This window comes from Miniopterus natalensis, chromosome 2 (assembly GCF_054644295.1).
Source record: "Miniopterus natalensis isolate mMinNat1 chromosome 2, mMinNat1.hap1, whole genome shotgun sequence".
In the NCBI taxonomy this organism is placed as follows: Eukaryota; Metazoa; Chordata; class Mammalia; order Chiroptera; family Miniopteridae; genus Miniopterus; species Miniopterus natalensis.
This window is the reverse complement of record NC_142082.1, coordinates 172963734-172989288: the sequence shown is the minus strand read 5'-3', so window position 1 is coordinate 172989288 and position 25555 is coordinate 172963734. Positions and strand designations below refer to the sequence as shown.

Here is a 25555-nt window from a genome sequence, read left to right as displayed (position 1 = left end):
TCATGTCAAAAGCAAGAGCCGGAGAAGTTGTTCTGACAGAAAAGTTTTAATGGGACGCGGTGGGGAAAGGGATGCCCAGCCGTCCTATGCAGTGTGGAGATGGCATGGTGTGACCCTCCCTGTGTGATGACACCACAGGGTCCACCTGCAACTTTCCCCATTACTTGGAAGCTGAGAAGATCTATCTGTGGGATTTGCAAGGGGGCTTAGGGATCTTCCAGTCTCATGTAGAACACAGAGCCTAGGAGACACTGTTTACTACTGTTAATAAATTTCTACCCTCTTACTGTATTTTCTTTTCCCATACTTCCCCAATAAAATATTTTGCTACTGTTAAAAAGAATGAGGTTACATTAAAAAAAAAATTAAAAAAAAAAAAAAAAAGCCCAGCTGGGCGTGGCTCAGCAGTTGAGCATCAACCTAGGATCCAGGAGACCTTGGTTCGATTCCCAGTCAGGGCACATACCCGGGTTGCGGGTTCGATCCCCAGTAGGGGGCGTGCAGGAGGCAGCTGATCAATGACTCTCATCACTGATGTTTCTATCTCTCCCTCTCCTTCCCTCTCTCTGAAATCAATAGATATATTTAAAAAAAAAAATTTTAAAGAATGAGGTAAATATACATGTATTGATATAGAATATTTGCCAAAATATATTGTTGTTAAGTATAAAAAGATGCAGAACAGTGTAAAGATTATACTATTATCTATATTAAAGGAAACTTACATATATATGCATATACATAGAATACATTTAGAAGAATACACAGGGCCATTTATATTGATTAATTCTAAGGTGACTTGGTGCGGAAGTCAGTGTGGGTGAGAGACTTCATTCTTTGCCCTTTTGTATTGTTTGAATTTCTTCTCTATACATATATATTACATGTATATATATAAAATAGATACTTATAATTATGAGCATATTATTTATTATATAAAACTTAAAAAAAAACACGCATTACAAAACATAAAACTGAAATTGAAAATGACTGGTAAGTTAGTCTGAACTTTCTCATATTGAGTCTGAACTATCTATCCCAAATAAGAGGAAAAGAACACATCATTTAGAATATGATGTAGATATTTTCAGTTTTCCTTTATACCTATGCCTTTTTAAATAAGGAATTTCCTTATTATCGGTAGCCTAGTTTCTTTCTCGGATGCAGAGCGCAGCAGCAATCGTGCTTAGGGGGTCTGGTTCTGATGTCAAACAGCTTGGGGGCCAATCTTAGCTCTGCCCTTGGCTAGCTATGCACTTTGGTAAATTACTTAACCCACGTAAGCTTCCATTTCTTTGTCTTTAAAGTGTGGGAGAGTAATAGTATCTACTTTTTAGGGTTGCTTATAAAAATCAAAGGAAGGAAGGCAGTTGAAGTGATTAGCCCCCTGACCGACCGACCCAAAGTAAGCGCTTGATAAATGTTATCGTTAGAAAGTGCACAGGATGAAAATGAAGAGCACACAACAGTGGCGGTTCATGGAATAAAAGTCAGCGTTTGTTTTCCTTTTCAAACAATGCGGACACCCAGTGACAGACAATAAAACACACTTAGAGAAGTTCCATTTGTGTAGGTGCCAATCTCGTGGTTTCTAGTTGCTGGCTGAAGTTGAGGCCTCCCAAGGATGGCAGCCCCCGAGAGCTGAGTGGGTGGGGATTGAATGGCAGGGCTTCCGCCTGTCCGAAAGGGACTCTGCTCCCTGCTCCCTCTGCTTGTCTTTCTCGACGCTCTTGCTAGTTTTCCCAGATGTCACGTCACGTATCAAGGTGGAAAGAACCATGGCCTGAAGGGAGAGAGTAGTTTAAGCTTAACTCTAATGAGCTGGGTGACCTCAGGGCCACAGTGTCCCCACGAGTAAAACAAGTAACCTGGCCCAGATGATTGCCCAGGTTCTTCCAGGTCTAACAATCTATAAAATGCCACGTCTGCTTAGTCCTTTTGGTCGCTACCAGTTCTACATTCTGCATTGCTCCATTCTGATGAACTCTGATTAGGAGGTGACAGAGAGCTTTGCAGAACCTGAACTATTAAAAATAACCTCCCCCGACAATGACTTTATCAGGGGCTAGGGAACTAAAGATTAATAAAAAATTGGTGTTAATGTCTGTTTTCTGAGAATTTTCACTTTATTTTTTTTACTTTATGAGGAGAAGTTTCCGTCAGAGGTGGGAAAACTAAGAATGGAAATCTTTTGGAGTTTAAATAAAACAAGATGACTTAAATTACTAATACCTACTAAGAAAAAGATTCACTGTTTTCATATCTCCTCTTCAAATGGCACAGTACATTTACTTGGTGCACTCATTTAACTTATATTTTTCAGCATTTTGCAGAAATGTTATACCTTATGCATGATAATGATGAAAATACCTTATATTTGTGGAGCTGGCGCTTCACAGTTTACCAAAAGATCTTACCGTTTAACAACTTAAAAACACCTATCAAGAATTTGGTAATATACAATGCAGCTCTTTTCTCTTGTCAAAAATGATACATTGATATTTAGGTTAAAGTTTACTTTATAAAACAAATACTGCAAGTTGGTAAAAAAATTATTTAATGCAAAATAGGTGGTGGTATGTTCTGAAATGCTTCTAACTTTTTTCCCACAATAGTGAATTAGGCAATATTCAAAGCACTTCCTTATTTTAACTTTAAAACTTAAAATAACTTCTCTATATGAATAATAAAGACTCTTTGTTTTTCACCAGGCAGGGAGTTCACTTCATTATTTGATATGCAACATGGTATTTGGTGTAAAGCAAGTTGTTTAACCAGGCTATTGAAATCATGATATAATACCAGGACATATTCTATAGGATTAGTCTTTTATTGGATACTCTGTCAGGTTCTCAGGCATAATAAAATATGAATGTTTCATTTTGGAAAGTGGGACAGAAACAGCAGTAGCAAATTTCATTGTTTCAGAAACTGAAGAGAAAAATTTGAATTTTAATATAAACTCATTTTAGATATTTTAATATCATTAGTTTTTAATAGATCAAATTGTTTAAATTGGACTGCCTCATTTGAGTAGACTGGGGAAATTCCATTTGGCACTCTCCTCCATGTTCTGGAATATGATGACACAGAACAGTAAAACATTTGATTTCTGTATGGAGTAGAAATGCTGAAGTGAATCACTCATTCATTCATTCAACAACAATTTGTTGAGTACTTACTCTATGTGGGATATTATGCTAAGCCTCACAGGAAAGAAAAAGAAGTTTATAACCGGGCACTTGCATACACGCAACGATAACCAATACCTGCTTGTGGGCGATGGGTCAAACTCCAAGCACCAACAATGGAAACTTCAAAGGAAGGAAAAAAGACCAATGAGTAGGACTCTAGATTACTCAGGAAAGGCTTTGCCCAAGAGAAAGAGGCTGAAAAAATGGGTTGATTCATACAGGGGGAAATAAATGGAAAAAGCACCCCAGGGAGGAGAAGCAATATACACAACATTATCACGTAAGACATGTAGAAGTCAAGTCCAGAAGACAATAAATAGATCGTAGAGCACAGAACTTTATAATTATTCAAAGGGTGGTCTTTGGGCCAGTACATTAGCATCCTGGGGGAGCTTGTAGAAATGCAGACTCTAAATCTGACTCCACGTGTTCAAGGTCTTTGGGAGCTTTGTACATACATTAGAATCTGAGGAGCTTTAATCTCAGCCAATCCTTCATTTTCCAGAGGAATCTGAAGCAGGGTGTGGCTGGATGGCTTCCCTGATGATAATGCAAACCTCATTTTACAGACAGTCCTGGAAACAGTGAGTTTTCTCTCCAATTTCACAACGTTTGCCCAAACAGGAGAGAGGCAGTAAGTTGGATCTGATGGTGGAAGTATTTGAATGCCAAGTTAAGCAGCTCAGTCCTCATCCATTCATGAATGGAACAAACATTTACTGAATTCCAATGTGGTAGCATTGGGTGATACAGAAAATGATAAGTTAGGCTCTGCCCTTAAGGAGCTCAGTCTTCTGGGAAAGTAAGGGACTAACAATTATAAATATCTTTGTAGTGAGTTTTAAAGGTTTATAATAGAGAAATTAACATGATTTATTCAGTTAACATTTATTGAATACCTAGTACATGCAAAATGGAGATGTTCTGGGTATCTGGGGGTGGAAAGAAACAGAGAGATGGATCAGTTAAGGGCTACTGTCCAAGACTAAGACATAAAGGTAAAGGAATAGGCTTTGGTCACTCACTGTGAGGTTGATGGAGGACCAAAGAAGCAAGTATGCATTAACCCAGAGGTTACGGTAAGGCAAGGTAGGACTCATATCCTTGAGTGGAGAAATGGGGAAATTCGGAGAGTGAACCAGATTACTGGGGTTTTGTTTGCTTTACTTTTTAGTTACAGGGAGAGAGATATTTGGTTTTAGACATGTAGCTCTTGAGTGAATATCCATAAAGAACTCTCTAGGAAGGAGTTGGAGATTCAGAACTGGAGCTTAAGAGAAAAGCAGGGCTGAAGAAATCATTGATTGGATGTTTTGTCTTCCCAATAACCCATTTCAATCACTGGGAAGTCAACAGGATTGGTTGTGCTGTTCCAAGTCATCTGCTGTTTCAAGTCACTCAGTTTGGAGTAGCGTTACACAGTAGTAAATAATTGAAATATTCCACCCCTTCTAGAATGAGATTTAGAAGGAAATAAAGTAATGAGAGAGAAGCTCTCACTTTGGGTATAATAACTCTGATAGACAGACAAGCCAGTCTTGCCCTTGGGGAAAGGAAGGAGGTGGGGGCAAGGGGTTAGGTTGGTAAAGAGGGCATTCTCTATGAAAGATTGGAGACCATAGCCCATGGGTGACTGTGGCTTATGAAGTTCTCCCTATTGAATGAGGATCTGAGATATAGTCCTGCTTTTCCAGCTCTCAGAACAATGAGGACCATAACAGGAGGAGTCATTAAGACTGTCATTAATGCCAGCCACGTCCACTCTAAGGGTACAAATAATGGTATTAGAAAATATCTATAGTGAGTTGCCCCAACCACAGTGAATTAGCCCAAGTGTTGGCATCTGATTCCAAAGAATTTAGTGTGTGAGTGTGGGGAGAGTGGATGCAAATGGTAGGCATAATTATGAAACAAGAGTGGCTATGAACAATGGCCATAAGCTGATGACTATTGCAGATGGGTGTTACGCACATGGAGGTTCACTGAAACTGGCCTCAATAAAGTATTTTGAAAGTGTGCATTATACTTAGTGTGTTTAGAGTTTTTCATAATGAAAAGTTTTTAAAAAATCTAAATTGTTAATTTTTATTTTATGCAATCCCATACTAATTTTTCAAGATTAAATTTTAAAAATAAACAAATATCATCCATAGGTGGCAGGACCATCCTCAGAGGAAATTAAAACCCTGTTTAAAAATTTAACACCTGAAAACATCCTCCATCTTTAGTATAAGGGAAAGAAAAACCCCCTACACATATCATTTAGAATAAAAGCACTTAATACAGTGTAAAGGAATAATTCTTAAACTTTTTGGGTCACAAACAAATCCTTTGAGAATCTGATGGAAGTTCTGGACTGTTTTTCTGAGGGGGGGATCCACATAAATACAGGTATAAGATTCTGAAAACAATTTCAGTAGGTTTGCAGGCTCCCAGATGTCGATGGGTTTGTATGACGTCAGGTTAAGAACCTTTAGTCTCAAAAAGGACAAAATACTCAGGAATAAGTTTAACCAAAGTGCAAGATCTGTACACCGAATACTATAAAACTTTGTTGAAAAAAATCAAATACGACCTTAATAAATAGAAAGACATCCCCTGCTCATGGATTGAAAGACTTAATATTGTTAAGATGACAACATTCCTCAAATTAATCTACAGAGTCAATGCAATCCGTATCAAAATTCCAACTGCCTCCTTTTTTTCCCCTCTAGAAATGAACAAGCTGATCCTAAAATTCATATGGAAATGCAAGGGACCCAGGATAGACAAAGCAATCTCGAAAAAGAAGAATTAAGTTGGAGAGCTCATGCTTTCTGATTTCAAAACCTACTACAAAGCTACAGGACAGTGTGGTACTAGCATAAGGATAGACACATACATCGTGGATTACAAATGAGGGCCCAGAAATAAATCTGTACATTTATGGTCAACTGATTTTTCACAATGGTGCCAAAACATTTAATAGAGAAAGAATACTTTCAGCAAATAGTGCTGGAACATGCAAAATAATGCATTTGTATTCCTACCTCATACCAGGTACAAAAACCAACTAAAAATGTAAGGGCAAAATCCATGAGACTTGTGAAAGAAAATATAGGTGTGCATCTTCATGAGCTTAAATAGCAATCGCTTCATAGATATGATACCAAAATTACAAGCTACAAAAGAAAAAAATAGATACATTGGACTTCATCAAAATTAAAAACTTTTGTGCATCAAAGGACACTATCAACAAAGTGAAAAGACAACTCACAGAACAGGAAAGAGTATTTGTAAATCATGTATCTGATAAGGGTCTAGTATCCAGAATATATAAAGAGCTTTAAGAATTCAACAATAAAAAGACAAGTAACAATAAAAAATGGGCACAGAATTTGAATAGCCATTTCATCAAAGGAGATATACAAATAGCCAATAAGCACATGAAAAGATGTTCAACATCATTTGGCATCAGGAAAATTCAAATCAAAACCACTCCACACCACAGTGGCTATAATTTAAAAAGTGAATAATGAATGTTGGTAAGGATGTGGAGAAATAAAAACCCTCAAACAATGCCAGTGCAAATGTAAAATTCTGGGAAGCAGTTCCACCAAACAATACAGACACTGTGGAAAACAGTTTGGTAGTTCCTCAAATAGTTAGAGTTACCGTATGACCCAGCAATTCCAATCCTAGGCATATACAAGAGAGAATTGAAAACATATATTCCCACAAGAACTGCTACACAAATGTTCATAGCATCGTTATTCTAATAGCCCCAAAGTGGGCACAACCCAAATGTCCATCAAGTGATGAATGACTTAAAAAATTATATATCCACACATTAGAATATTATTCAGCCATAAAAAAGAATGAAGTTCTGACACATGCTATGTCGGTGAAAATTAAAAACATTATGCTATATAAAATAAACCAAACACAAAGGGGTAAATATTGTGTGATTCCGCTTATATGAAATATCTAGAATAAGCAAATTTATAGTGATGGAAAGTACATTAGAGGTTACCAGAGGCTAGGGGAGGGGAGAGTGGGGTGTTATTGCTTAATGGGCACAGAGTTTCTGTTTGGGGTGATGAGAACGTTTTGGAATTAGATGGTAATGACAGTCACAAACCTTGTGAATATACTGAAAATCACTGAATTGTACACTTAAAAACTGAATTTTCCTATATGTGAATTATATCTCAATTAAAAATCAAACATGGGGGGTGGGGGAGTGGGCGGGGAGAGATTAATCAAAGACCTTATATGTTTATAAGCATAACCCATGGACAAGACATTATTAGTATGGGGAAGGCCTGGGGTGAGGTGGATGCGGGGTGGAGGGGATCAATGGGGAGGAAAAGGGACATCTGTAATACTTTCAACAATAAAGATAAAAAAACAAAACAGAAAAACCTTAGTCTAAAGAGAAATTCTGCTCAGTTGGCAAAGTACATGTTATTGAAAGGAAACGTTTGAAATACAATACTATATATTTTGATTTGTGAAAGTCACACACACCTTGTTATAATTTAAAAATGCTCCTTAGTTTAAAATACAATTATTCACAGTAAGACAAGCCTTTTGAAGCTTATTTTATTACACTTATATATTTATACTTATGTTTAATAGGTTTCTGCTTCATGGAATAAAAATTGAGCAAAAGAATGTAACTTCCACAAGGCAATGGATCACACAGAAATTTTACATTTCTGACTTTGGAAACTGCGGCTAATGCTTTTTTTAAAAATTAAATTAAACTTTAATTTTTCCCATCACCATTTATCCCCTCTATGCTGCAGCTAATTCTTGAGGCATGGGCATGTGTCTGAAAATCAATTTACCAAAAGTATAGGTCATTTGGTAAATGGCTCAATTACAGAAGGCATTATAATCTAGTTACTCCAGACCTTGAAACCAAATGACCAGGGTTGCTGTTCTAGCTCTCTCACTTAGTCAGTTTCTACTTCTTTATCTGCAGTTGAGGTGGTTGGAATGGAGGTTCCGTCTAGCTTTAAAATTCTGAACTTATTTGATCTTATTGTGACTTTGTAGTCAGAGGTGTTTTGCAATTGTTTTACTTGCTTGGACTGCATTCAAACATTCACATTTTAAAATTCAGTAAATTATTATTGAACCATAAAATTTGAAAAGCATCAAATTTTCCACTCAACTTTTAATAAATTGGACCAATTGATCTCATTCTACTAAGTCTGAAGCAATACCACCACCTGGTGGCTCCTTTTCTAATATGACAACTTTTTTTTTTTTTTTAATTAAATAATGTTTTCTTGTTTCTTTGTCCTGTTCTATGTTTTAAAATATTTTATCTTTATTGTTGAAAGTATTATAGATGTCCCCTTTTCCCCCTATTGATCCCCTCCACCCCGTATCCCCCCCTCCTCCCGCCTTCCTCACACTATTGTCTGTGTCCATGGGTTATGCATATATGCATATAAATTTTTAGGTTAATCTCCCCCTTACCTCTGAGATCCCTCAGTCTGTTCCATGCTTCTATGTCTCTGGACCTATTTTGTTCATCAGTTTATTTTGTTCATTACATTCCACATATGAGTAAGATCACATGATACTTGTTTTTCTCTCCTGGCTTATTTCACTTAGCATAATAGTCTCCAGGTCCCACCATGCTGTCTCAAAGGGTAAGGAATCCTTCTTTTATTTTTTCCCCATTGCTTTTCAGAGAGAGTGGGGGAAAGAGGCAGAGAGAAACATTGATGTGAGAGAGAACATTGATTGGTTGCCTCCTGCAACCAATTGGTTACCTGGGACCAAGCCTGCAACCCAGGTAACGTGCCCTTGGCTGGAATCAAATCCGGACCCTTCAGTATGAGGACTGACACTCTAACCACTGAGCCAAAACAGCCAGGACAGGCATCCTTTTTTACAGCTGCATAGTATTCCATGGTGTAAGTGTCCAAGAAGATGTTTGATATGATTTCAATCTTCTTGAATTTGTAGACACTAGTTTTGTGTCCTAACATGTGGTCTATCTTTGGGAATGTCCCATGTGCACTTGAGAAGAATGTATATCCTGCAGCTTTGGGGTAAAATGTTCTGTAATGTCAATGAAATCCATCTGATGTAGTGTGTCATTTAAAGTCACTGCTCTCTTGTTGTTCTTTTGTCTGGAAAACTTATCCAGTAAAGTCAGTAGGGTGTTAATATCCCCTACTATGACTGTATTGCTGTCAATCTCTCCTTTAAAGTACTCCAAAAGTTTTTCTTTTTTCCAACCTGTGTGAGTCTTTTGTTCTGAGGTGGGTCTCTTGTAGACAGCATATATTTGGGTCATGTTTTCTAACCCATTTAGCTACCCTATGTCTTTAATTGGAGAATTTAATCCATTTACATTTAAGCTTATTATTGACAGGTACTTACCTATTGCTATTTTAATTCTTTATGCCTATGTTTCTCTCCCTCTCTCTCTCTCTCTCTCTCCTTATTACAGCAGCCCCTTTAACATTTCTTGCAATGCTGGTTTGGTGGCGATAAACTCCTTTAGCCTTCTTTTGTTTGGGAAGCTCTTTATTTCATCATCTATTTTGAATGATAGCCGTGATGGATAGAGTAGTTATGGTTTCAGATTCTTGCCTTTCATTACTTTGAATACTTCATGCCACTCCCTTCTGGCCTGTTGAGTTTCTGATAAGAAATCAGCAGACAGCCTTATGGGAGCTCCTTTGTAGGTAACAGATTGCTTTTCTCTTGCTGCCTTTAAGATTTTCTCTGTCTTGAATTTTTGGCATTTTAATTATGATGTACCTGTGCATGGGCCTCTTTGGGTTCCTCTTGCTTGGGACTCTGTGCCTCCTGAACTTGTGTGACTTTTCCTTTTACCAGGCTTGGGAAGTTTTCTGCCATTATTTCTTCAAACAAGTTCTCTAACCCTTGCTTTTTTTTCTTCCCCTTCTGGCACTCCTCTGATGTGACTATTGTTGTTTCATGTTGTCCCACAGCTCCCTTAAACTGTCCTCCTGTTTGTTTTTTTTTGGTTCTCTGATTGACTTTTTTCTACCCTGTTTTCTAATTCACTTATCTGATCCTCAGCTTTCCATAATCTGCTGTTTATTCCTTCCAATGTGTTTTTTATTTCTATGTCATTTTTAATGTCCTTCATAGTTTCCATATTTTTATCATGATGTTGAGCATCCTTATGATCAGTATTCTGAACTCTATACCTGATAGATTGTTTATCACCATTTAATTTCTCTTCTTCTGGAGAATTCTCGTGTTCTTTCTTTTGGGGCTTGTTTTTTGTCTCCCCATTTTGGCTGCCTGTTTGGGTTTGTTTCTATGTATTAGGTATATCTGCCAGGATTCCCATTCTTTTGGAGGGTCTCTGGTGCAGGCCAATGTTAGATGCTGTTTGTGACCAGCCTTGAGTACCCCGTTTGAAGTTTTCTGCACTCCACAGCTTGTGGTTTCCTCTGCTGGGTTGGGTGAGCTTGGAAAGGACCAAGATGCCCACCAAGGTCTGCTTTTCCAAGCCCTGGGTCCAGAAGCAGATCAGACAAAGACTCAAAGCACCCAGAGGCTGACTGTTAATCATAGTCTCTTAATGAGCCTCAGGATGCAGACCAAAGCAAGCCATAAACCTCACAGGGTGGTGTGAGAGGTTTTCCAGTTTGTGGGGAAATTGCTTCCCCCCTCCCCCCCACCCGCTAGGCAAAAGCTGCCTAGCTGACAAAGGTCTGCCCTTTGAAAGCTACACTAAATTAAATATTATATTTTCCTAGATTCATACATGCATATTTTTGCCCTCATTAAAATGTATTACTTAACATCAAACAAGTTATCACTGATTGTTATCATGTCCTAGATAATGTATCAGGCAGGCACATAAACTAAAAATAAGAGAAATATGACCAGTGCCCTCACAGAGCTCACTGCACTGGAAACATAAATCTGACATGGATATAAATTTGAAGAAGCAGTGGCCAAGATGTGCCAAGTGGTAGCAGCTAATCTCGGCAAAGAGAGGGGCTGGAGGTGGATGAGACTAGGTGAGAAAAGTCAGTGGACTCATAGCATGCTGTGGTCCAGTAGTTGAACAACCCAATGCTTACCTAGCACAGCCTTAAAATGGTCTAGGTGTTTAGGTGAAGAGTCGCTCAACTCTCCCCTTTTTATACAAAGCAAAACAAAACAAAACCCCCAAACTTTTCCTTACAAGAATAATTTCTGCGCATTTATGATTTGGGAGCAGGGCCGAGAGCAATGGGCAAATCTAGTTCAATGTTTAGGTCTGAAAAATGAAGTAAAAAACAACATAGGCAGCCCATAAACTACTGTTGAATGGATGAAAATCTCTACTATAAATAAATACATAATATGTATAAAGATTATATTCGGAAGGAAACCCAAGAAAGTGTTAATAACGGTGACTTCTAGGTAGAACTGCATGATCAGAGGCCAGGGACAGGTTGTTTTCCGTGTATTTTGATGAATTTCTTTAAAATACTAATATTTTTTGATTTCAGAGCGAGGAAAGGAGAGGGGGAGAGCGAGATAGAAACATCAATGATGAGAGAGTCATTGATCAGCTGCCTAACCCACAACCCCCGCATGTGCCCTGACTGAATTGAACCCCAATTGCCTGGATCCTAGGTCAGGGCTCAGCCGCTGAGCCACACCTGGCCGGGCTCGATTAATTTTTAAGATGCATGCTCAACCTTTTTAAAAAAGCAGAGCGTAGCCAGCTGGCCTGGCTCCCGGGTTGAGCATCTACCTAGGACCCAGGAGATCACAGTTCCGATTCCTGGTCAGGGAATATGCTCAGGTTGCCGCTGGATCCCCAATGCAGGGGTGTGCAGGAGGTAGCCAATCAACGACTCTCTCATCATTGATGTTCCTCTCTCTGAAATCAATAAAGATATATTTAAAAAAAATTAGTCTAGGAGAATCCCTTCCCCCACGCCAAAGCGCCGCTGCCTTCCTCCCACACACTTCACTGTCAAGACCTACATTACTCCCACCCCACGCCCCTGGAGGGAGCAGGTCTCCAACCCAAATCAGCAGGATCTGGACGCCGGTCCTCACTGCCCGTCGCAGGAAGGTGATCAGCTGCACACAGCCAGGCGGCGCCAAGGGGGCAGGGCCTCTAACTGCCACGCCAAAAACCTGCAGTTAGCGGCCGCAGGTGTCAGGTGCTGCGCACGGGTGGCTGAGGGGATCTTCCTATTATTATTACGTAGTCCTATTGCCTTCTCCGAGACAGCACCCAGGCCTAGTCGGGTCGCCCCCGCTGGGCGCTGCAGGGACGACAGCTCCTGCGACGCCGCAGCGCGCGCCCGCGTCCAGTCGCGCTGGTTTGCGAAGCCGACTAGCGTTCACGGTCAGCAGATTCGCCACTTTTTGGTGTCTGAATTTAAAATCAAAATTCAAATGTCCCTGTTTCGGGAGCCCTTCCGGTCCAAGAAAACGGAACCGGAGAGACTCGGCGTCCTTGACTTTTTTCTTTCTTCTGGCTTTCACAGTCCCTACAGCCCAGCGCGCCGCGAACTTGCGTCGAAAGCGGCGACGCGGACACGCAGGCCGCCGCTCAGCGCGCAGTCGCGGTGGCGCTCGTTCCCGCCCCCGCCGGGTGGCCGACGTGGAAGCTGCTGGCTGACTAGGCTTCCAAGGAAACCGCCTCCGAGCAGGAGGCCCAGGCGTGCGGAGGTGGCGGCGCCGCGACTGCAGTAGGAGTAGCTGCCCAGGCCGGGGCCTGTCGCTGACGATCGACGAGGGCGGACAGGCTGTTCATCATGGGTGAGGGGTCTGAGGAGGGCGCTGGGGCGCGCTCGCGGGGGCTGCGGCCGAGGGCTGGGGTCGGGAGGAGAGCGGCGGGCCCGGGACGCCCGGTGGAGCCGGCCTTTCGCGGGGCGAGGCGGGGCGAGGCGAGGCGGGGCGCGGAGGCCGCCCCTCCCCTGTGCGGGTGGACCCCGCCAGGAGCTGCCGCCCCCGCCCGTCTCCCCGGCGTCCCCCGGGGTCGGGGTGGGGGTGCGCGGGGCCGCTCAGCACTGCGCCCCGGGAGTCCGGCCCCGAGGCCTTCCCCGGACCCTGAACTCTTCCCTCGCGTCCTCACACCCGGCTGGACTTGCCGGGCAGAACCGGGCGCTCAAAGCTTGGCAGCGGGTCAGCTCCACGTTCTCGGGTGAAAGAGGACAGCTGACCCCGTTGTGGAAGCGCGATCCCCGGATCCCCCCACCTTGGTCTCTGGGGCGGCATCAGTTTAAAAAATCCAAAGGGAGGCGTTGCTCGAAATGTTATTTCACAGGCAACTCGGCGTTTGTCTGCTTATCTGTAGCTTTTCTTGTAGAGAATTGAGTAAAATGGAGAAGGAGACGGGGAGGGTATGACTGGCTAGCGAATGAAATGTTAATCTCAAATCTTGGAGCGCTGGTTGAGGGAATTACGTTGTCGTCCGGAGCATCAGGTGAAGCCGCCTTCCCCGCTAGAGTCCAAACGGAAGGTACAGAGTCTCGAACTTGTTTCCCACTCTAAGTGAAGACGGAAATTCTTTGGCTTGTTTGATGCCTCCACGGCTTTCCGGGGATTTTACTTCCTGCTCTGGAACATCGCAAGCAATTGCCTGTCTGTTTCCATAACCACCTTCAGTTTTGCTCTTCCGCTTTTTTTTTTTTTTTTTTTTATAACTTGTAAAAGGTAGAAAGAACTTTGTCAAGTCCCACCCCTTCTATTACACTTTCCCAAGGTTCTCTAGCCCGCGTGTTCCTTTTTCCAGACTCGCAGCTCTTAATTGTGCCATTTCTTTGTAAAATAAGCATGTATTGTTGAGCGGCATCACTTATGTTGTCAACTTTTTTTATATTGTTTAATGTAACTTCCATTTATTCTAATGGCTTTTGGTGGGAAAGAGTCAAGCCAAAGTGCTTTATTTTTTTTGCAATCACAGAATAAAAAAATATTTTCAAGCTTCTTTTGTTGTAAAAAGAATAATAAAGACTAAATTTCCATCTTCTTTACTCTTAGGGGATTTTTTACTTAAACACACTTTGTTTAAGTAAAACGAAGGCCCTGCTGAGACAATAATTTTTTTAAATTTTTTCCCAGCTTTACTGACATATGACTGACAAAAATTGTATATATTTCAGGTGTACAGCATATTTTGATATATGTATTGCTTGCAAAGTAATTACCACAGTCAAGCTAATTTACACATCCATCACTTCACATAGTTGTCTTTCTGTGTGTGTCTGTGGAAAGAACCTATGAAGATCTTTCTTAGCAAATTTCAAGTGTACACTACATTATTAACTATAGTCACCATGCTGTATATTAGGTATCCAGAACTATTCATCTTATAGCAAAAGTTTGTACATCCCTCCCTTTCCCCGCCTCCCCCACATCCGGTGACCACAATTCTACTTTGTTTACAAGTGCTTTTATTTTACACTGTACCTTGCATATAAGAAGCTTTCTGGAAGTATTTTGTGCATTGAATGCGGTTTTGTAATATTATTTTAAAAATTCATCTTTAGTGTTGAAATAAAGATGTCCCACTGCCCCATTGACCCCCTCTCTTTGTTATTTTTTTAAATGAGTTTTCTATCGAGAATAGGTTTTATTTTGGGCTTCTGTGTCTCAATTTCTTGTGCTAGTTTACTGATTAATAGAAATCTTAGCAATTGCAGGTAGTTATGATGGTACTGCTGCTGTGCAGCAATAATAATGGTGTTTCCTGTGTAAGGATCTCATTGTCCCACTGTCATTCAGATTTGCCCTTTGATTTTTAGTGATAGTGGGGAGATCATGCTAAGCTGCCCATATTCTCTTGATTAGAAAGTGAGCTCCATGAGGGAAGTGGTCATATTTCTCTTATTTTTTTAGTGTATGTGCTTGCCTGATAACATTATCTAGGACATGACAACAATCAGTAATTACTTGTTTGATGTTGAATAATATATTTTAATAGGGGCAAAAATATGCATGTATGAATCTAGGAAAATAATATAATACTTACTTTGGTGTAGCTTTCAAAGGGCAAGATGAAATGTTTTGTGGACCTGGTTCACAAAATGATATTTAATACCTTTTTTTGCTTTTATTATTTTTTTAGGTGGCTTTTTCTCAAGTATATTTTCGAGTCTGTTTGGAACCCGGGAAATGAGGATTTTAATTTTGGGATTAGATGGAGCAGGAAAAACTACAATTTTGTACAGATTACAGGTTGGAGAGGTCGTTACTACTATTCCTAGTAAGTGTTGGTATGCTATAAGAGTTTTCTGTTTTCCATCTAACATAACTTTATTTTTAATTAATAATTCATATAATAATGTTATTGGTAAGGATTACAAACTAGTATGAGTATATATTATTGATAACACTTTTTTTTTTTTCCCATAAACTGAGAAGCAGTTTGGTATAATGTATGGACCCCTATGTATGGCTGGGTTTTGCTCTTTAGAACTGTTTAAAAAATTTCTTGAGTCCTGGCTGGTGTGGCTCCATTGGTTGGAGTGTTGTCCTGTGCACTGAAAGGTGGCAGGTTTGATTCCTGGTCATACCTGGGTTGTGGGTTGGATCCCCAGTCAGTGTGTTTCAAGAGGCAACCAATGGATGTTTCTGTCTCACGTAGATGTTTCTCTCTCTACCTCCCCCTCCCTTCCTCTCTCTGAGATCAATTTTTAAAAAATTGCTTGAGTTCAGGCACTTAATCTCATTGAGAGCTAGTATCTTTTATTGATAAAATGAAGACAACAAATATCCACTGGCTTTGAGGGGGAAATAAGCGAAGTGTATAAAATCCTTTGTAGACCTCTTTAAAGAATTGTAAGTGGTATTACCTATGAAGTGGTTCCTCCTCCCCACATTGGTTACTATGTATTTTAATTAATATTAGCTTCTCTTAAGTAATTCTATTGATTTATTGTAAAGATCTGAGTTGAAGAGACTGAATGTTGAATTAATCTGGGACCCAAAAATACCAAGAGAAGAAATAGCTCAACTTTAAATCAGTTATTGATACCTTAGAAACACTTTCTCAAGGAGGCCTGTTTGACTAGATAAGAATACTTATCTGTTATTACTTATTACAGTTATATACTTACCTGTTATTTATGCTTTCCTTCATTTGTTGACCTGAATTTACTTAGAGATTAATTCATTTAAACTAAATTTAAATGTTCATAGAGTTTATGCCTTTAAATTATGCCTTTAAAGTTACTCTGTCATTCAAAGTATTTCTATGTTTAGTGTATTTAAATATCCAAATTACAAAAAGAAGGCTAGCTTTTATGGAAGAACTTTTAAAACTCTGTGGCATCTTTTATTTCTTTTGCCACCTTCAATAAATTTCAGTTCACTTGTTTTTTGCTTCTCAAAATTGCCCATCACTGCGTGTCTGTGTCTTGGTCACCTTCCCTGCAGTGCACCCGCCCAGTGGATTGCATTTCAGTGAACACTGATTTACACCACACTCTTGTCCTTTACATGTAAACTATTTCTAATCTTGGTGAAGATAGTGATTACACTCCTACCTAATTCTAAGGGAGACATTATGAACTTACTTTTTAGTGTTTTACTACGGTTTGTTATAGTAATTTTTTAGTTGTAATAGGCATACTTGCCATACGCATATGAATCATTTACCAATATAAACTTAGGTCTAAAATAAAAATTGAGTTACAGCTGTAAGTCAGTTTTACTGTGATTATTTTTAAGCTTGTAAAATTGTAGTAAACTTCGTATATATAACTCCTATTTTTTTTTTTTAAACATCCTCTGCACCTTCCCTTAGATTCCTTTCAAAGAATATAGTGGTATGCTGCCTTAGCTGTGTGGTCAGAGCTCCACCTAAGAAAGATGGCAGGGAAAAGGGATGGGACACCTCTCCTTTGGTCATCCAGCTGTGACCTTATTACAAATGAGTGCTTGAGGAAGTCTGCAGAGGGTCTGTGAGATTGCCAGCCTCAGAGGACCCAGCTTCTAATATATAGCCATTGCTGTGTCCTTCCTCACTGAAGTTTAGAATCTTGGCTTTCTTGGTTTTGTTCCCTGTTTATTTGCTACCTACCAAAAAATTCACATTTTTATAATACATCTACAACTGTCTTTTTAAATATAACTTAATGAATGCTTTTTGTTTTTAATCTTCACCCAAGGACATGCTTAGCGAGAGAGAAAGGGAGGGAGGGAGGGAGTGAAGGAGGGGGAGAGACTGACATACAGACAGACGACAATGTGAGAAACATCGATCAATTGCCGGGAATCGAACTGGCAACCTCTGTGCACTGGGTGACACTTAACCAACTGAGCCACTTTGGCTGGGCTAAACACTTTTGCATGTTAATATTGTGTTATGAGAGGAGTTTAACATAATAGAATTTCCACTGAGCTAAAAATTATATACTTGCAGAGGTTACTGGAGATTCTTATATAATCTGAAGGTGGTGCTGATCTTGCTCTGTATGTGTGTGTAGGAGGGCACAGCATACTGTCTTCTTTTTTTTTTTAATGTTTTTATTGATTTCAGAGAGAGGAAGGGAGAGGGAGAGAGAAAGAGAGAGAAGCATCAATGATGAGAGGATCATTGAGTGACTGCCTCCTGCATGCCTGCAACCTGGGCATGTGCCCTGACTGGGACTCGAACTGTGACCTCCAGGTTCATGGGTCGATGCTCAACCATTGAGCCGCCCCGGCCAGGCCTGTCTTGTCTTAAATGGAACACTATCTCCACCAATAATGTAATTCAACATTTGTTGAAGAAACTCAATTAGATTGGATACTTTGAAGGAATGCATTAGTGTCTATATAAACTACTCATTTATCTTCCAGCCATTGGATTTAATGTTGAGACGGTAACATACAAGAACCTTAAATTCCAAGTCTGGGATTTAGGAGGACAGACCAGTATCAGGTATGGTACAAAGACCAGATTATTTTGTGGTATTTAACATTTTTTGGCTCTTGTAAGGGTAACAGCAATAAACCAAAATTACCTTCTTTTATAATTTAAGTGGACGCTACCTAGTTGTGTGTTTTTTAATGATTTTTATTTTTTAAAAATTTATTGGGGCACATAGGTTAATAGATTATATAGGTTTCAAGTGTACATTTCTATGATACATGACCTGTATATTGCATTGTGTGCCCACCACCCAAAGTCATCATCTTGCATCACCATGTATTTGGCCCCCTTTACCCTTTACTACCCACCCCTTCCCTCTGGTATCCAGTGTACTGTTGTCTTTGTCTATGAGTTAGAGTTTTATATCCCACAAATGAGTGAAATCATATGGTTCTTAGCTTTTCCTGACTGACTTATTTTGCTTAGCATAGTATTCTCAAGGTTTATCCATGTTGTCGCAAATGGCAGTATTTCATCTTTTCTTGTGATTGAGTAGCCACCTAGTTTAAAATGAGGTAAAACTATCTGTTCTCTCAGTTGAATTAAAATATAAGGAAACCAGTTTTTCAACTATCATTTAAATGAAAAATGTTTTCATGAGAACCTCAAAATTTAATTAGTTTTACAGAAAGTAAAATTTAGTTCTTGTCAGCCCCTTCCTCTGTGAGACAGACTATTTTAGATTTCATAAAAATGCCTTTCAGGCCCTCTACTTAGGGCTAATGTGAACATAGATGCCCTCGGGAACTCAGGTTCCTGTCCAGCATTCTGTGCTTGACGTAGCAACTGTAAATGTTTGGTGACTGTCAGTGGTTGCTCACTATGGTACCATCTTAAAAGATTAGTAGTGCATTCCCCAGATGTCCTGCTTACTTTTGTTTTATTTCTTGAGCCACTTTTGAGTCTGTTTCTAACTTTAGCCATTCTACTTCTTAGTGTCTTTAGTGATCAATTTAATGCCTTTTATATAAAGTTATTAAAATTTTTTTAAGAACCCATTCCTCTTAAAGAGTTCCTAGTTAGAGGTTTATGGTTTATAAGATGTAATGATCAGGTCTGCGTACAACTTTTTTGTCAGTACATTTAATGATTTTATAGGTTATATTCTCTCAGCCTAAAGTCTGAACTCCTTGATTTTCTGTTAATGTTTATTAACATTCTTTCCGCCCTCACATTTGAGGGATATAGTATATATCAGTTAGAAACAATACATCATTATGGCATTGATTCTAACATGGGTGGGACCAGATTGGCATGTAACCACTGGCACCAGCATTGCCAGGTCCTAGCGTATAAATTAACATATCAGCTTCATCTTTTTTCAGATAATAATATATTCTCCCTTTCTGAATTTTCTTTAGGCCATACTGGAGATGTTATTATTCAAACACAGATGCAGTCATTTATGTTGTAGACAGTTGTGACCGAGACCGAATTGGCATTTCCAAGTCAGAGTTAGTTGCCATGTTGGAGGTAAGAAAATCTTATTAAAATGTGGGGAAATCATTTACATTTTGTTTGCTGTTTCCATTGTTTATTATTACATGCAGGAATAATTAAAAGGAGAGCAGGGATTTCCCCCCCAAACCTTTATTATCTTTTTCTTTTATGCATATTACTCCCTATTCCAGAAATATTGTTGGGTAGACGGTTGCAGACAAAAAAACATCCAGCCTTGTAACTTTCTTTAAATGAGAATCCTCGATTTTCAGGAAGTTCAAAATTGAATTCTTTCTAAACTGAACTATTCTGTAATTCCTGTGAAATGACTTTTTTAGAAAAATGTATTCCGGGTTGTATAAATTAGCTTATGGAAGCACATGTGGGTATAAATAATAAGAAAGCATGTTCGTGTGTTACAGAATTATTAAAGTTCAGTGAAGTGTGTATTTCTGGCTTTCTGGCACAATTCTGGTCCCTGCTTACCTCTCCCAGCTTTATCATTTTTTACTCTTCCCAGTACCTCAGCCACCTGACCTTTCTGTTCTTTGAACACACCCATCTTCACACCTGACACCTGGCTCAGTGTCTTTCGAAGTTGCTCATCTTGCTTGGAATACTCTGCCCCCACATCTTTGCATGATTACCTTCTTGATGTGTTTGATTTTCCATGTTTCTTCCCAAGAGATTAGTGTGTTATTTTCTAACCCCTTATTCTTTGTACCATTTATCATTCCTTTCTGTTATTTTAAAATATATTTGGTTTACTTATGTATATCTCCTACCCTAAAATGTAAGTTCTTCAAATTTACATTAATATCCCTTGTGTGCGGAACAGTATACAGGACTCAGTTAAGAACTCAATGCGTTGTATTCATTGAGATTTGTAAGATTATTTATTGGTTGGCTGACTGAATTCAAAGGCTGCATTAAATAAAAGTTTTAAAAAAACCTCCATTTGTTAAATAAGCTTTTCAAATATATTAATGATTTAGTTATTAATGAAATTGCCTATGCTTAAGAAAATTCAGTTTCTTTTTCTCACCAAAACTATGATTCTGAATTATGCAATCATTGAATATTTAAATTTAAGTTCTAGGCCACTTGATTACGTAGGTAGATGTATTCTCAGAATACTGTGGACTTCTCACTTCTTAATGACTTGCAAGTTATAAATTGCAAACCTATTAGTTTTAAACTTTGGCTTAATTTTTTTTAAACAACATTGTATCATATTTATCATAAGAGCTTCTTAGGTAAAATTCCATTATAAGGAATGTTAAGGGAATGTTTAATTGCTTTGAGTATAATGGATTTTTAAAACAAAGGTTTATTTAGATGTAATTCACATGGTAAAATGAATTTTTATCATATAAAATATTGCTAAAAGAAATGGATGATTAATGTCAGGTGTGCAGGGTTGTTAGGTTATTTTTGGTATTAGGATTTAACTTGCATAAACTTATGGAGAAAGAACTAAAAATTATTCTTTATGAAGTAACTTTTAATTGATTTAATCAATAAATATTTATTATGTGATATAAAGTACAGGTAAAGTATGAGTCAGAACTATACATCAAAACTTACTGACAGAAAATCAAATTGTTTTACCTTCTTCGTACACAAAAATAAATTCTAAATCGAGTAAAGAATTAAATGTAGAAAATGAATATTTTCTATTGCTTTGTAATTTATTTAGTTTAGTAAATTTGTACATTTAAAATCACATTTACACATCGTTCCATACCCTGCTTTAAAAAAGGAACTGAACATTGAATCATGGATGATTTTAACTATAAGAATATATAAGAAGTATGTTTAAAATTTCTGGACAGAGAGGTCTTTCTAAATCAAAGGATTGGAAGGACTTATAAAAGATAGATTTAATTCTATTAACACATACAAAAATCCCCCAAAGCTCAGATGCTAGATAATATAAATTAAGGTAAAACGGAACCAGGACACTGTTTTACAACCAGGGATTAGTGTTTTTAATCATACTGCTATCTGCCACTCGTTACATAAATGAGAAAAGGCATTAACCCTGCAATTCATAGGATAAAAGTACATTGTTAATAACATTTACGTTTTTCATACCCTAATAATCATATAATAGGATGCTGTGTCTGGAAAAATATATAATTTCCAGTTCTACCAAGGCAGCATTGAAAATAGGCACTGTCATATACACTGTTGGTGGAGTCAAAATTGTTAAAACTGCTGGAAGGCAGTTTATTAATATAAGTAACAAGAGTCTGAAAAAATTTCATACTTTGATTTTATTTTTAAAGAATTATGTTAAAGAAATAGGGATTTACACAAAGATTTCTGTATAATGACTGTCACCTGGGTTTCTCTAATAGTTAAGTGAAAAGAATCTAAAAAGAGTTTAATACTGGAAAACAGTCATAGAGTATATTTAACCTTTTTTTTGAGAAAATTTTGATTGTTTGGAAAATCATCCATGATTTAATGTTTATTTTTTAAAGTAGGGTATGCAACTATGTATAAATGTGGTTTTAAATGTATAAATTTATTTACTAAATAAACTATAAATATCTGAATTACAAAGCAGTAGAAAATACTCAAAAGGTTAACATCAATCACGTTTGGGAGGTAGGATGAGGTATGAAGTTTCTTTTCTTTGTACTTTTCTATAATTTCAAATAATCTATAATGAACATTATTAATTAAAACAAGGGAATATACTTTTAAAATAATTATTTTTTGGAATGTCTTTGTAAACTCAAGGGAGGACTTGATTAAAGGAAATTAAAGTCATACATTTTATTTAGGAAGAAGAGCTGAGAAAAGCCATTTTGGTGGTGTTTGCAAATAAGCAGGACATGGAACAGGCCATGACTCCCTCAGAGATGGCAAATTCACTTGGGTTACCTGCCTTGAAGGACCGAAAGTGGCAAATATTCAAAACTTCAGCAACCAAAGGCACTGGCCTTGATGAGGCAATGGAATGGTAAGCACCATGTTTCCAGAGCCATCTGTGCATGTGTGTGCATGGGCACAGCTGTGTACACACGTGTCACTTCCCTTTTGTCTTAAGAATGAAATTCAAATTAGTGGCTTATCATATTAAGTTCCTCCAGCCTTATCCCCCACTTCCTTAAGTTGCCTTTGCTTTTGTTTCAACATACCTACCTGATTACAGTTAGATAAGCCAGCTTTCTGCCATTTTTCTTTTTGCTACCTCACTACACCCTCCAATTCCTTACCCTTCAGGACTTTAAGGCTTTCCTCTTTTCCAGTCTTTCCTGACATATCTACATGCCCACTGTCTTACCACAGACATAGATGTCTTTGTCATAGATCAGTGATATAGTAGTTATTACACTGTCTTCTAATTGCTTATTAGATTATCAACTCCTTGACGAATGAATCTAGTTAGTACCTCTGAATTATCCACATTTGGCCTGGCTGTAGAGTAGCAGCCTGGAAAGTAGTTTTATTATTATTCATTCAAAGCGTAGACAAAATAAAAGCTAAAAGACCCTCTTTGAAATTGAGTCCATAACCTCATTTTTCTAATATAAACTATCTTAGTCTTCATCATTTAAAGTGCTTTAGAATCCATCTCCAGTATAAAGTTTATAAATGATCATACTCTGTACCTGAAAGTTTGAAGTTAAATTTATGAAACCATTCATTTTCTCTTCACAGGTTAGTTGAAGCATTAAAGAGCAGACAGTAATTCAGTCACTTCTCCTCTGAAATGAAGACCACGCCACATGTCCCTTTGGAAACAGTTAAGTGTGCTTCACACTGCTACATGTTAGAGCTGTGTATGACTATTGGCATATACTGAACTGACTACAACTTTTGTAATAAATATAAAAAATAAGTATTTCGTTGGAAGGGTAACTCATCGTGATTGAACCAACTGACTGGTCTGTGTAATGTAAAATATTCCTTGCTTTCTTGTATTAAGGTATATATTCTATTTGTGTGGAATTCTTATTCAAATATAGTCCTATTAAAGAATGCACTCTTATTGAGGGAAAAAAAAGCCCTATTTTTGAATGAGTGGTTGCAGCTTGTATAAACACTAAAATATATCTTAGCTCAGATTTCTTTCCTCTAAAATGAATTAAGTTTTCCCAAAAATTAGACTCAACAGAGTAGTCTAGGAGCATAGCGTGGGTAATATAGTTTTCATTTGCTTAGTGACCACATTATTTAAGCTGTTTCATTTAAAGGCTTTTCGTTATAGGCATGAAGTTGAAATAATTATTTTGGTGGTTAACTTCACTGACGTATCTGTAATTGTCATTTTATAGTTGTTGAGAACATTTTATGTATAATGAACTAGTCAGTTTGTACAAGAATCCTGTGATGTGGGTAGGACAGGTTGTAACGTAATGTCTTCATTTTATGGATGTGTGGAGTCTTGGCTTGATAGGTTGGCTTGCCCAGCTGCTAGTAAGCTAGGAACAGGGCTCAAAATGAGACTCTAGGGTCAGAAGCTTGTCCCATGAACTATATCATAAATTCCTGAAAATGCCAACTTGGCAACACAGGTGACATAACTCCCTAAATAAAACTATGCTAACTGAAGTGGACTCTGTACAAAATAATGCCTGTAAATTTATTTGTCATACTAGTAAGGGTAGTAAAAACAATCCTAAATGGTTATATTTGATGAATTCACAACACATTAAAGAAAACATTCACATTGAGGAAATAAAGAGCTATTTTAAGAAGCATTGTAAAAGATGTCTTTACTCATTTTATCTACTTGGAATTGGATGTATAAATTTGGTGAAGTCAAAATCTTATTGGTTCTGTAGGGAAAAATTAAGCATTCTTGGTTTTAGAAATTAGGTTTACTGCTAGACTATCAAAAACAAATTATATTCAAAGGAACTTTTCTACCACAGAATTGGTTACAGTGTGACAGAAGTAAGTACAGTCCTCAGTGATTACTAAAATTGGGGAGAATTGTTTCATTGTTTAAGTTGGATAATCAGCATTAGATGCTAAAATATTAGATGCTGGTAAAGTGAGCTTAATACCATTGTGCCCCTCATGTGTCAGAAACAACTAGGGGTTCATTTCCTGTCCCTGACACTGTCCTACCAGATGTTGGCCTCTGGCCTCTTTCCCTTACACTTTCATCATTTTCTCAGCTCGCGAATGTGACTTTCTCCTTTGGCCTGTGGGATTTTCAGTCTTTACTTAATCCCTAGCACCCATTCCTAATTTGGTCTCAGTGTCAAGGTCACTGTGAGAAAAGAAGTATGGGGAAGTGAGGCCCTGATGGGCAGATGCTGTCCAGCACATGGCCCTCACTGTCTTGAATTCTGAGGAGGGTCCATGAAGCTGTAGCCACGGTCAGCACTTGGATGATCCTGATCCCTCAGGTTTGTCAAATAATGAGATGGGGTAAAAGAGCGTACACTTACTTTAACCTGTATGAATTACCATACCACATTAAAGGGCCTCATCCAGCAGGAAACTGTATAGGTATGTATAGGAGTTTGAATGTTGATAAAAATCTAAAAAAACACCAACCCAAGTTCTGGGTAGAACTGGCCACTCCTTCAGGGTTTTTTCCTCTATAAATAAACAAGAGACTTGGACAAATAATATCAAAGGTTTGTTTTAGCTTTAATATTCTGTTTTATAACTGGTTAATAGGTGTGCTATGACATGATTACACTGAAAATTAAGAAATTGAGAATGGTGGAATTCTGTTAGCAGAATACTTGAGATGCACTTTAAATTGTGGAAACATAAGCTCCTGAGGGCAGGAACCTTTACTTACTGTTAGTATCCCTTGCATCTAGTGCACATAGTAGGCACTCAGTAAATACTAATTAAAATAAAGCTGTGCTCAATATCCCTGAGATATTTGTTCTTTCTTATTTTTGCCTTAGTGTTAACTTTTACTTTTTAAAATTTTTATAAAAGCAACATATGCACTTTAATCACTTAGAATTAATGGAAATTGGCCTTCCAAGATGTCCCACATTTATCCTTTGGCACATTACAAACTCCTTGGAAGTGTGAGAACTCCTGATTGAGAAACCAACTACCTCGAAACACA

At 38.2% G+C, this 25555-nt stretch overlaps 1 protein-coding gene and 1 long non-coding RNA gene across 2 annotated transcripts; one reads left to right on the top strand and one right to left on the bottom strand.

Moving 5' to 3' along the window:
- Window positions 1–1475: 1475 nt before the first annotated feature.
- On the bottom strand, window positions 1476–12881 carry LOC107545126 (uncharacterized). The gene is made up of 2 exons (XR_015714080.1): window positions 12210–12881; window positions 1476–1783 (listed from the first exon to the last, which is right to left on the bottom strand). It is a non-coding gene; the product is annotated as an uncharacterized LOC107545126 (long non-coding RNA).
- ARL1 (ARF like GTPase 1) lies at window positions 12821–24209 on the top strand. Its single transcript, XM_016223174.2, has 6 exons — window positions 12821–12953; window positions 15265–15402; window positions 17982–18063; window positions 19416–19527; window positions 22290–22468; window positions 23170–24209. Exons 1-6 carry the CDS (start codon window positions 12950–12952, stop codon window positions 23198–23200), a joined length of 546 nt encoding a protein of 181 aa, XP_016078660.1. The 5' UTR covers window positions 12821–12949; the 3' UTR covers window positions 23201–24209.
- Window positions 24210–25555: the final 1346 nt, after the last annotated feature.